At 49.3% G+C, this 12,906-nt stretch overlaps 1 protein-coding gene across 2 annotated transcripts in view; it reads right to left on the bottom strand.

Annotated features, from left to right (window-relative positions):
• Window positions 1-1,036: 1,036 nt before the first annotated feature.
• Galnt9 (polypeptide N-acetylgalactosaminyltransferase 9) overlaps window positions 1,037-12,906 on the bottom strand; it is a 63,212-nt gene continuing 51,342 nt past the window's right edge. For both annotated transcript variants that reach the window (XM_051176393.1, XM_051176395.1), the window contains 5 exons: window positions 5,944-6,129; window positions 4,641-4,778; window positions 3,973-4,068; window positions 2,713-2,880; window positions 1,037-1,610 (listed from right to left, as the gene is read on the bottom strand). In XM_051176393.1, coding sequence (XP_051032350.1) covers window positions 1,464-1,610; window positions 2,713-2,880; window positions 3,973-4,068; window positions 4,641-4,778; window positions 5,944-6,129 — 735 coding nt within the window. In that variant the 3' untranslated portion in view covers window positions 1,037-1,463. The remainder of the gene's footprint in view (window positions 1,611-2,712; window positions 2,881-3,972; window positions 4,069-4,640; window positions 4,779-5,943; window positions 6,130-12,906) is intronic.

The raw sequence follows: 12,906 nt of genomic DNA, 5'->3' as shown, positions 1-12,906 counted from the left end.
AGACCAGCAGAGCGGTCAGGAGGCCTCCGTGTGGGCAGAGCTGGCTGGCCTCCAGCAGCCAGCAGTGAGTGGTGACTTCCGATGTTTCATGGGTGCTAAGGGTCAGTCAGTTTCCTCCTAGCAAGGAATAAGCTGCTCTTACCGCCTTTAGTTAGGAAGCATGGCTGTTAAGACGGCCTTGGCGGCCCTGAAATGGCCAGGGTTTTAGGATAGTGACCATACCCAGAACCTCACCATATGCACACCTACCTCCAGCTACCCGGCCAGCATGGATCCCTGCCAATGCTTGGCACTGACACTGTCTGTGGTGACTGGTCAAGGTCCATGGGAGTCAGCTGACTGCAAATAGAGTCCTGAGGCCACTGTCTGTGAGGACATTGGCCATGTTCATACAACTCTCCTGCCTTCTGTCTTAGAAACGTGCAACTGCCCACTGATAGGCCACATTTTCCCGCTCTGACTACCAGGCCAGGAATGATGACAGAGGCAAACAGCTCCAAAGCCTCTAACGTTTATCATCTTCCCCATCTTGCCAGCTGGGCATCAACCCAGTGAGCCCATCCCTCCTGTGCTACAAGAGTGGACACATCTTAGCAAAGACTTCTGGAAGTGTTTCCTAAAATTCAAGACATTAAGAGTGTTTGACTTTGCTAGCCATGCAGTGGCCTCCACTCTGTGCTGTAGCTCAAACACTGTAGCCATAGATTATATCAGACAACAGGTAAGGCTGTGTGCCAATAAAACTTTATTTATAAAACAAGTGAGGGGCCAGAGGGATCATTTGATGATGCCCACTGCAGAAATGGCAGAATAACAAGAGACCTACTTCCCAGGCTGAGACCTATGCCCCATGACTGCCAAGCTTACCTTCAGGAAGAAAGATACAGGTGTTGTTCACTGGGTCTGTCTGTCCATATGATCTCTTCCCATTGCCTTGTTACCAGAGCATAAGAGGCCTACTCTGAGTTTGCCTTAGATTATGGTGAGGTTGAGTGGGTGAGTGAGGAGCAACTGGGCTTGGAGGCCAGAACCTGCTAGGAGGACAGGGTGCTTGGCACGAGGTTGCACCCACCCTCAGCACTGAATAGCTGAGTTTCTATGTGGGTTATGTACAGGGACTTAGCACATGCGTGGAGGCTGTCCTCGAAGTCAGTTGGGGAACACTGTAGAAAAGGCACGTGATTTGGCATGGGTGTGCGCTGTCCTCAGATGTCCTCCCTCAGGCAGAGCTGCCTGTTTCAGGAAGTTTGGTTCCTAATGCAGACTGAAGCTGCTGTTCCCTAGGCCTCCTCTGCAGTCCCAGGTGACAGGGCCCAGCCCTGAGGTGTGCAGGGCCCACATTGCTCTGGGTCTGTGGGGGTGGGCAAGAAGTTTCCATTCTGGCTCCAGTCCAGGAGCTCCTGAGTCTTGGAGCACTCAAGAGTCCAAGGGCCCAGGTGTGTGGAGGTGGGGTGGGGCAGAGGTCAGTGCTTGGTGTGTTTGATCCAGTTTCGGATCACCCACTTCTGCCCTGAGCAGCGCTGCACCACCAACCGCAGCCCAAAGTTGGCGTCTTTGGACATCTCTACCTCCAGACACCGGCCTGTGTCTCGGCTCACGATGGGGCCACTCTGTAGGACAAGAGAGACAGAGTCAGCCTGGGGGTCCGGGATGCATTCCTGATAAGGGGTGAACATAGCACTGATTCCATGAAGGCCTAGGACCTGTTTCCTTGGATTGTGTGCTTTTCCTCTTTTCCACTTCAGCCAGGCTAGCAGTTCTGTTCAAGTCTCTGGGTTTCAAAGAGGTTCTAAGAACACATTTAGGGCTTCCAAGACTATCCTTTTCTTAGGTGCCTTTTGGTCCCCTTAATTATTTGGTATCTTTGTGGTCCCCAAACTTCATGGACCCTGGTGAAACTTTGGAGCTATCTCCAGCAGGTTTTTCCATGATGGCCCTCCCTGCCCACCTGGACAGCCTCCTGGGAACCTTAGGCCCTCAGTGGCCCAGCAAGAAACAGTGGAAATTCATTCCTACAGCCAGAGTAACTACACCTCACCTCCTCCTACAAATTGCCCAGAATGGCAGAACAACTCTGGAGGGATCCTCCATGTGGGATCCCTGGAGGCTAGGAGCCAGGAGACGATCAGAGGATATGTGATCCACAGAGGCTGCTGCTGAGTGGACTGGTGTAGACAGGAAGGGATGGCGAGGGGGCTGGACCTGATCAGGGCCCAGAGGCCAGAAGAGCGGGGCTTGAGGTAAGTGAGAAGCAGCAGGGATGTGGTCTGCTTCAGAACCCGATGGGAGGAGCTGTAGTGGCCAGAGCTCCATCCTCTCTGCCTGAGTCCAGTGCTGGAGCAGGCAAGGCTGTGCCTCTCTCTTTTTGTGTGATCAATCTTGACTATCAACCTGATTTAATTAAGAAGTGCCTGGGGTGGTAAAGCATACCTCTGGGTGTGTCTGTGAGGGCGCTTGCAGAGAGGTTAACTAGACAAGGGCAGCAAGCACACACCCTATGGGCTGGGGATGGAACAGATGGAAAGGATAAAGCCAGCTGGTATAGGCTCCCTTCCTTCCTCCCAACATGATGTGAGCTGCCCTGCTCTGCCACTATGGTAAACCCTCCGAAACCACGAACAAAAGTAAGCCTTTCCCTTCAGCTGTTTCTCTCGCTATTTGCTAACAGCCATGAAGTCTGACTTTCCAGGACTGTCAGCCCCATCCACTGACCTGGGTGAAGTCCCATAGCCTCTGTGTAGGCCTGGCGACATCCTCACACTTCTTCAGGGTGGGCGTGCGCCCCCGGCCATCATCTACCAGACACTTGGAGTCTGGCAGAAAGGCGGTGGAGCCCAGGGGGCCCAGCTGCAGGAGGCCATCAGCACTGTAGCGCACCAGCTGGGGAAACAGTGTGAGTTGTGAGTACAACTCAGGTTCAAGCTCAAGATACTCCATCCTGTCTGTGCCCGGGCTTTCATCAATACCCAAACCCACAGCTTTTCTTTCTAGCAGGACAATGTGGTGTTGCTGTGGCCACGTCCACCACAGTCATGAGGCACCTTATCAGGTGCTCAGGTCCTACTAGCAAATGCTCGCTCATCTTGGACCTGAGAAAATGGTGCCAGCCAGGGACTGTGCCACAAGTGTTGACGAAGTTGGAGGGACAAGCATTTACAACTCCACTGATAGCCCCCTTTGTCCTCAGTCAGAGGCCATTGTGCTGAAAAACCACTGGGAGAGGTCAGAAAGCTTAACTCTCCCAGAAGCCACTACAGTGGTTGGCACAGAGGACAGCAATCTCCCACTCACTGGGCCATTGTGTCAAAGCAGGCACCTTGCAGCCTGACACTAAGAAGCATTCAAGTGATGCTGGCTATCTCTATCCCATGTTAGAAGCAGCAAAACCATGGGCTCACAGAAATACAGGTCTGCTACCCAGATGGATGTTCACGAATGAGGCTCAGCTTCAGAGAGGACAGGTGCTGAGCTCAGCTTCTGCTGGGGAGCTGTCAATCAACAGCAGCAGAATTGGATTCACTTGTGTCTGGGACCAGCCTCCTAGAGGTGTGAACAAACAACCCCCAGCCCTGAGCTGCACGAGGCACTTAAGTCTGGCAATCATTTCTCTAGTGATCCAGGCCTGCAAGCACAAGGCAGGGCTCACCCTAACAAGAACAGAATGAAAAGATAACTGTTTTTCCTCCATCACGATTAGACCAGGCAACACATCACCATGACTTCCATTAATCCACAAGACCACCCTAGAAAACACCGCCTCTGTCCCATTTAAATGATGGGGAAACCAAGGCATGGGGACAGTTCATAACTTGGCAAGGCCCATTTGACCCGAAGCACTTGTTCTTAACTTAATGGCACCGGCTGCCTTCAGAGTCCCAAGCTGTTCCAGACTCGGCCCCAACAGACAAAGGACGCTCCGTGACCCATCTCATGCTCACCCTCCCTTTGCTATGAGGTCTAGGTGTTGCCTACCTGTGAGGACATGCCATGGCAGGGGTAGAGGATGGCCCGGTCATCATCTTCTGCTCCCTGGTCCAAGCAATAACCACTGGCTTTGCTGTTTCTTACCTATATCCAGAAGCAACAGAGAAACTCCAAGTCACTGGGAAGAGTCCTAGGGCCTGAGGGAAACCCTCCCACTCTGTCTCCCTCTTAGGAACAGAGGTGACCCCTTTGTAGCTGGCTGTGGGCTGCCTGTGACGAGACAGGTATGAACTTTGCATCCAGGGGTAAAACCCTGGAGCCTGGCATCTGCCTGGGGTGGGGCGGGGCAGGAGGTGTAGTGTAATGTGGGTGCATGGCAACGGGATGGGAAAGCCGAACAGGTGAGGGGGAGGACCCTGCCACTGTCTTCTAAGCTCAGGGCTATACACAGCCACTTTTGCTGCAGTCCTTGGCCAGTGTGTGTTGGAGGCAGGACAGCATCTGCGCCTACATAGGAAGAAATGCTAGCACAAGGGATGTCCCTGAGCTAGTAACACAAGCCGTCCTATTGACCAAATCTAGCCTCACCTGCTGGGGGCCAGCTAACTCTCCACACACTCGCAACACATCTATGTGACCAGCTCCTGGGGCACAGGTGCTGAAGTGCCGGGCACCTCAGCCACAACCCCAACAGGGCCCTGGTGCAGAGGCGGTACCTCTCCGTACGTGAGGGTGTTGTTGTAGATCCTCATCTCAGGGTACACGTTCTCCAAGTACCATTTAAAGCTGCGGCATTTCAACTTCTGGCGCAGGGCCAGCCTCTCCGACACATCCCCGAAGTCCACTCCTGGGTTCTGTGGGGCACAAACATGCAGGAGAGTGTAAGTGTTGCAGACCCATGCTGTCCTATGCTTTCCCATGTCAGGGACCCCAGGAGCCTCAGTTTTCCACCCTAAGAGTGGCCCTGGTTGCAGCCTTGGGTCACTAGAGCCTCCTGACCTGGAACTCACAGAGGGTTCTGGCTGTGGGAACAGACTTGGCCTGTCCACACCTGCTTTGGGGGAAGAGATCTGAGAGCTGTTCTTCCTGCCTGATCTGTGTTAGATTTGCCTGTGCTTCAGTGACATTCACCATGGTGCCCTGAACCACAAAGTATCAGCCAGACTCAATTTGGGGGAGGGGTGGAGTTTGTCGCCACAACTGAGCCCCAGATGCAGAAGCTCAGAGAGCTACGGGGGGGGGGCGGGGGGGGGGGAGTGACACTTGGGAGGATGTTATGTGTTAGCACTAGGAAGGATCAGGAGGGGGTCATGGGTGCTGTGAATTCATGGTCTCTACTCTGATTATGCCCACACAGCAGCTCTACTGAGTCCAGTAAATAGTAGAGCCTGAGTTGCTCTGGGGGCTAGTATCCTGTGTGGGCCCTGAGCCATCAGGTCATGAGGTGGGCTGGGAACTTCTGCCCTAACCAGGGCCCTCTGAGGTTTCATCTCCCCACAGGTCTAGGGGAAGAGCAGGCTCAGGCATGGGCTAGTTTGAGTCCTGTCACTTTTCAGGTGCGGCCTCGGAACAGTCTCTTACCCTGACTATGCCTCAGTTTCCTGACTTGCAAGTGATGATAGACACATGTATTGCCTTGTTTGAGGATTAAGTTAGTTGCAGCACTCCTGAGTGACCTTGGGATCACAGGCCATACAAAGGCAAATCACATGAAGGTCATGTATTTCCCTCCATCGTGACTGAGTGGATCTGGGTCTGGAGAACCTCATGTGTGGCCCCCAAGCTGCTTTCCAGTGGTAACAGGGATATAGTTGTGTGTTCTCCAAATCACCCTGTGTTATGGACAACAGGATCCTCAGGTTTTGCCTGTGTGACCACTGTGGCTGTAACAATGAGAAGAATCCCTTTCCTATATGGCCCACCATGCAGGGGACGTTGCCTGATGTGGCACTTCAGTTCCCTCCCCCAGAGTCTGCAAGCTTCCCTGTATCTGTCCACCCCACCCAGTACCCGCCTTACTGTCATGGGGATATTCCATGCCATGTACACGTGGGACTTGAAATCATCCATCCACACCTCGGCAGCCCTCAGTGCGTTACGCTTGGCATAGTAGTCAATGTCATTGTTGTATGGCTTCTTGGTACGCTCAATGTGGGCCACACGGGAGCAAGGGAGTACCTCCATGCTGCCACCACACTGCCACACCTGGGGTGATAGGATTGGACCTGGTTAGGGGCTAAGGGGGCCACCTGACATGCCAAGTAACCCAACATACCATGGGAGGACATCTGGCCCACTCAAGTGTGGACTTTGTAGGGGCCTGGACACTTTGGTTTTATTAGAGGAAGGTGTCTAAGAAGAAGCCATGAACTATATATAGGCTGCATCCACTTGGGCAAGAGGCTGCCTCCCCTTTAGGGTTTTCTGTTATACCCAATTTCTCTTCCATGTTGCATGGCTGTGGATTTGCATCCCATCTACCCCACTCAGTGCTCTGGGTAGGGACTCTCACCAACCACCTCCCTAGCCTAGTTTGCCAGAGTCAACCTATAGTTGATTTGGGTTGATTAAAAAAGGTACCAGTTGCCCAACAGCAACTGAACTGGAATCCCCAGCCCCTGTCCCCCACCCCACTATCCCAGCTCATTTTTAGATGCTTTCTTCCAAGTGAGTGGTGCTATTTTGATAGCATACACCCAAATAAAGTGTTTCCTTACTTAAGCTGTTGCTGTTGGGTGCTTTGGTCACAGTGAAGAAAACTAACACATGAAGTCTCTGGTACCCTAAGCAAACACATGATTCCAATAGAAGGTAGAATAGCTTACTTTCTCAGCAAACAAACATTGAAGCCCCTCGCCATCTGCAGCTTTGCAACAGGAATGGATTCCATGCTCTGGTTCCTAAGTACAGGCATGTTCCAGTCATTTCAATTATGTTTAGCTTTCTCCAGCTACAGGGCAAATCTTCATGCTCATCTCAAGCTGAGCTAGCAAGTGGCTCATTTTTTATGTTGTCTTCCTCTCTGCCCAGGAATGGGATGTTTGACCAAGTGTTATTTGGAGTGTACTGGGTAAGTGTTACTGCATGATAAGTAGGCCAGAGAAGGTGCAGACTGGGAGAGAAATTTGCTCTCACCCTGTGCCTGGGGCTGGACTGAATCATGTCAACATTTTGAACTGGGACTTGCACTCTAGATTCCCGAGCTCCTGGTGCTGAGACAGATCTTGGGGTGTCTCAGCATCCATAACTGAGCTGGTTTCTATGTTTCTCTAGTCTGTTTCTCAGGAGAACTGTTATAGAAAATTATTTTAACTAGGATGTGTTACATTTAATTGTATAAAGATGTGTTACATTTATTTATGCTGTGGAATGTTACTTTAACTGTGTAAAGGTGTGTTACATTTTTTCTTTTGTTTTGTTTTTCCAGACAGGGTTTCTCTGTATTGTTTTGGAGCATGTCCTGGAACTCACTCTGTAGACCAGCTTGGTCCTGAACTCAAAGAGATCCACCTGCCTCTGCCTCCCAAGTGCTGGGATTAAAGACTGGCTGGGGTGTTACATTTGTTTTTGCTGTGAAATATTACTTTAACTGTGTAAAGATGTGTCACATTTGTTTATGCTGTATTTGTTTATTTTTTTCAAATTGCCTGCCTAAGGCACCTGATTGGTCTAATAAAGGGCTAAATGGCCAATAGCAAGGCACTGAGAGGGACAGGTAGGGCTGGTGGGCACAGAGAATAGAAAGGAGAAATCTAGCCTTAAATAGAAAGAGGAAAAAATAGAAATGGAAAGAGGGAGAAAGAGAGGGACACACTCAGGGCCAGAAGCCAGGGAGCTGCCAGGCAGATATGAAAATCAGGACAGTAAAACATATAGAAGGAAAGAAAGGTAAAAAGCCCCACAGCAAAATGTAGATAAAGAGAAACAGGTTAAGTTACAAGAGCTGGCAAGAAACAAGCATAAGACCGAGCAATCAAGACAATAATAAATCTCTGTGTCATGATTTGGGAGTTGGTTGGTGTCCCAAAGGCAAAAGCCTGCTACAGAGTACTCTGGCCAGTCCTCACTTTCATCAAAATAGTGTTCTGTGACCCACACAAACACATGACAAATCATGAATTCAACCACAACAGGTGTGATGGGATTGTGTAGTTTGTTTTCTGAGACATGGTTTCTCTGTGTAACAGCTCTGGCTATCCCGGAACTCACTTTGTAGACCAGGATCCCGAATTCACAGAGATCTGCCTGCTTCTACCTCCCCAGTACTGGGATTAAAGGTGTGCATCACCACACCCAACACAATGCTTTTTTTTTTTTTTTTAAGCACTGACAAATTTCACAGGAATAGTGACAATGCCTGAAAGAAACAACTTCAAGAAGGGATAATCAATCATCACCCATGGCCTCTGAGGTTGTATGTAGTGCAGTCGTTTGCCTCTACTGCTGTGGGCACGAGGAGAGGCTGAACAGCATGATGGTAGCAAACTGCTCACCTTATGGACAGGGAGACACAGGAAGGAGCCTAGGACACAATGTGCCTCCTGCCAAGACTCTTTCTCCTGTGACCTATGTCCTCCAGCATGGATCCACCTCTACCTGGGGACCAAAAACCTTCAATATACAAACCTGTGGGGAACGTTTCTTTTCCAAACCATGGCACAGGGATGAAAACAAGAGACTAGTCAAGAAATTCTAGACAGATAATGAGGACACATTCAGCTGCTAGACATAAAACATTTTATAAAACAATGAGGTAATGACAAAGTAGAAAGTTCAAAACAGACACTACATATAATATATGGACACACACATATATATATACACACATATATACACAGATAAATGCATGGTTCATACCAGTCACACAAAACACATACATGCATACACACAACACACACTGACACATGCATACACACCAGCACACACTTGCACACATACAGAGGCTACTGTTCTTGTGGCCATGAATGGAGGGGCCTCTGTTTTTAATAACAGTGTGAAGGCAATTGCCATTTCTTTACAAGTAGGCACTGCACACTGACCAAGCTCTTACAGTGGAAACATTGTGGCACCAGCAGGAAAGTGTTTAAAGGGCTGCTGGCTTCAAGTTGTCCCCCCCCCCAGAAAACACCAGGAAAAGCCCTGTACCCAGAATGAAAGCCAGATGCAACAGGAAGGGGCTTCCCAACCACACAGGGAGCTGATATCCCTGAGGGTAGCTCTTCAACCAGCCAGAGAAGGAGGAGCAAGCAAGAAAAGCCAGCCAGGGAGAGAAAAGCATATGGTGAACATATGTACACAGGGTGTTCACCCTCATTCAAAACCGCAAAGCTACATCCTCGGTGTCTGTTCCATTTGCAGAAATTAAAAAATGACAGTTGATCAGCCCCCACATGCCACAAGGTCTGGATGATGACATCCCTCAGGCATCACTGACAAAAACATTTCACATACACTGTACTCACATATCACATATATACAGACCACACAAACATACACACATGACACATTCCACACATACACATATACCACACATACATACATATCATACAGGTGTGCACACACCACACACACATATACACATACACACATTGCACACATGTACACAAAGGCCACACATACACATATACATGTGTGCACACACCACACACACACATATACACATACACACATACACATATACCACACACATACATGTATACACAAAGATCACATATATACCATACACATGCACACACATATCCATACATATACCACATGTATGCACAAACATCACTCATATATACATATATATGTACATAAGTACATACATACTATGCTCATTCCACACATGTACATACCACATTCACACAGACATATAGATTACATATTCATATATACATACCACATGCATGCACACACATACATGTGCACACATGTACACTACACATATACATACATACACAGATATATCACACACACACACATATATATATATCACACACCACATTCATATATGTGCATTAACAGATACACACATACATCTACTCACAGTGAAATATACCACACACTCATATCCTTTGGGGGCAGAAAAGGGACCTAGCATTTGCATCATCAAAAGTTGTATAAACACAAACATCATCTGGCTGAGAGACTTCATTTCCAGAGACATTATCATAAGGGGTTAACTGAGCTGTGTGTGTAGTGAGACCAAGACATCACTTCACATCTGGTGACAAAGAGAAGCCACAAGTGCCTGCCAGGTAGATACCAGAGCCCATGAGTCTGAGGATATGAAAGAAAACAGGAACTCATGGATACATATCTGCAGCACACTTACAGTTCCAGCATGTCACCTCAAGGATATCAGCAGGGCCACGCCTAAGGTACAGACAACAATACATGGCAACGCTCATCACACGTGTGCTCCTCTACAATGCACGGGGAAACTGAGGCTGAGACAGTGGTGCAAGCAGAGGCAAGCTCGAATGCAGGCCTCAGGGATCCTTGGAGACATGGTGCCTGCGATGCTGGTTCTACACAGGCAGCAGATAACCCTGCATCCTCTTTCTCCAGCTAATGCCTGCTTCCCACAGCTGGGGCTTGTTCATATGTTGACAGTTGGCAGGTATGGAGGATCAGCTTGTGGCTGCTTTTTCCCAACACCCAGAAAGCAACGGGGCCCCTCCGATGTGCCTCACACAGGCATTCTTAGTGAGGACTGCAGTTGCATAGCAGCCCCAGTGTGGTCCATCGGATGTGTCCAGGCTAGCCCTGCTGCTTGCCTGATAGAGCTGTTTGGGCTGTGTAGCCAATGCCCCTAGAAAACTCTTGGCAGCCAGCAGCAGTTAACGTCAGAGCTGTTGGAAGCAGGCTGCTTCTAGGCTACCCACTTGCAGGGGGCAGCTGAGACACTCCCATATAAGTACATCAGTGTGGCAATGACCTCAGATCTGACACATAACTCAAAGGCGCTCTCTCAGGCCTCCTCACCTTGGGCTCGGAGCAGATATGCTCTTGGGTCTCAAATATCATCCTGGGGAATGGCCTGCTCCCTGCCTCACATACAAACACCTTACTAGTGCTCATCAAATTAACTGCTCAGTTTTAGCTTCCTGTCTCCTCTCCTCCCTCTTCTACTAGAATTCTGTTCTCATGAAGGAACAGAGGGAGCCAGCCAAGCTGTGAGACCTGTAGGGTAAAATGTCCCTTGGTAGAAGGACAGCAGTGCAGAGGCTTTGGGGTGTGTACCTGTTCAGGATGCTGGTTAGCAGCCACAGGCTCACGCTTTCTGCTAGCCATTTCCTGTTCCCACCGTTGCTGACCTGAGATTAACATGATGGCCCACACAGCCTTTCTAATCAACTCAACCCAATTAGAGAAACTCTGTGGTCTCCAGGTCAATTTTCATTCCTGTGACTGTAGGAATGCCATCTACACGTCCCCTAATGAGGAAAGTCCTGGAGCCAATTAGGGGGAAACGTTTCTGTCTCGTCCATTAGGTTTAATAAAGGTCAGGACAAAATCTAACAAAGCCTGGCTTGGAGAGCCAGCTGCAGAGAAGAAACTCAAGCGCTTGCTTCTGCATGGTAAACTGCCTGCAGCTTGACATGCTTTCCGTCCTATACTGAGAATCACAGCTGGCCCAGGGTCCACCCCATGGGGACTTGCCTTGGCCTTGGAACAGATTTTTACAAGGGAAGAAGAGACTGTTCTTATTCTGCACACTTTCAGAAAAATGTGTTCTAGAGCCCGAAGAAACAGCTCAGTGGTTAAGAGCATTATACATGCAAAAGGACTGTGATAGGAGCACACATCATTATCCATTTGCACAGTGGATGTCTGATTGGTGCAAGAGGAGTTTTGCCATGACTGGTACAAACACAGTCCCTCAATGTGTACCAAGGACTGAGTTAATTGGTACAAACACCCTGGCCATTCCCACCTTCTGGCTATAAAAGCAAGCTGCTCAGCTCACTTTGGGAGTCACTGGGAGACTGCCACCTGTACTGTCCCCCCCAGATGTGGTAGCCGCAGGCTGAACTGGCAACATTAAGGAAAGAAAGTCTACAACAGCAGGACAGCAGTGGCAGTTCAGGCTGTAGTCGTGATAAGAGGTAGCAAGAGTTCCATGCAGGGGAATGGGGCAAAGTGACAAGGAGCAGAAACAAAGTAAGGGAGGAGAGTTTAGACTGGAAAAACAAGAAGAAGAAAGCCACAGATGAAGAAGTATGGGCCCTGGTTGCTGGAAAAATTACAGAGAGCTGCAAAGCCTTTAGGGCTAAAAATCCTGACATCCAAAGCCCTAGGCTGTGACTCTTGTCATCTTAGTCCAAAAGGTCCAGAACATAAGGCATTTTTGAGAACTGTAGCACTAGAAGTTGACACCTTCAGCTGCTGTGCAGGGCACTGTCTGCTGTCACTATATATTTCTTCCAGGAGCTGTGGATCACAAGAGCTGCCAAGTGCTTGGGCTGCTGGTAGCAAGCCTCTCTCTATCTGGAATTTGGTTCTGCTTTCTTCTGAAGGGTATGGAGCCATAAGCCTCTGGTTCTGCCAATCTAGTCCCCTGGTCTTGGGTACTATAAGGCCCAGAACTGCCAGTCCTGGAAGATCATCTTTTTGCCTCTCAGGATTCCTATCTGGGTAGAGCAGAAGGACCCAACTAGCTGTGGGTAACACTGAACTTTTCCCATGTGTGCATATGTTCCCCATTGCCTCCCAGGATGGAGCTGCCCTTTAAGGTTAGACAAGCATTTTAATTGTGAGGTGTTGCATCCTTTCCCAGCATGGATCTTTGCCTTGGTGGTCAATCACACCAGAGCCCACAAATATATTAGCTGTGACATCCTTGGAGACACCATAGCCACATCCAAGTTCTCACGGTGGGTGGAGGCATGAGTCTTGGGACAGGCAGAGGCATCAGTCAGTCATCCAGTGGGGTAGGCTCTGAAACTTGGTGGGGGTGTGTGCACGATGGTAAACCTGGATTGTCAACACAATAAG

This window comes from Phodopus roborovskii, unplaced genomic scaffold (assembly GCF_943737965.1).
Source record: "Phodopus roborovskii unplaced genomic scaffold, PHOROB, whole genome shotgun sequence".
Classification (NCBI taxonomy): domain Eukaryota; kingdom Metazoa; phylum Chordata; class Mammalia; order Rodentia; family Cricetidae; genus Phodopus; species Phodopus roborovskii.
Note: the sequence above shows the minus strand (reverse complement) of the source record. Positions and strands in the feature narration are given on the sequence as shown.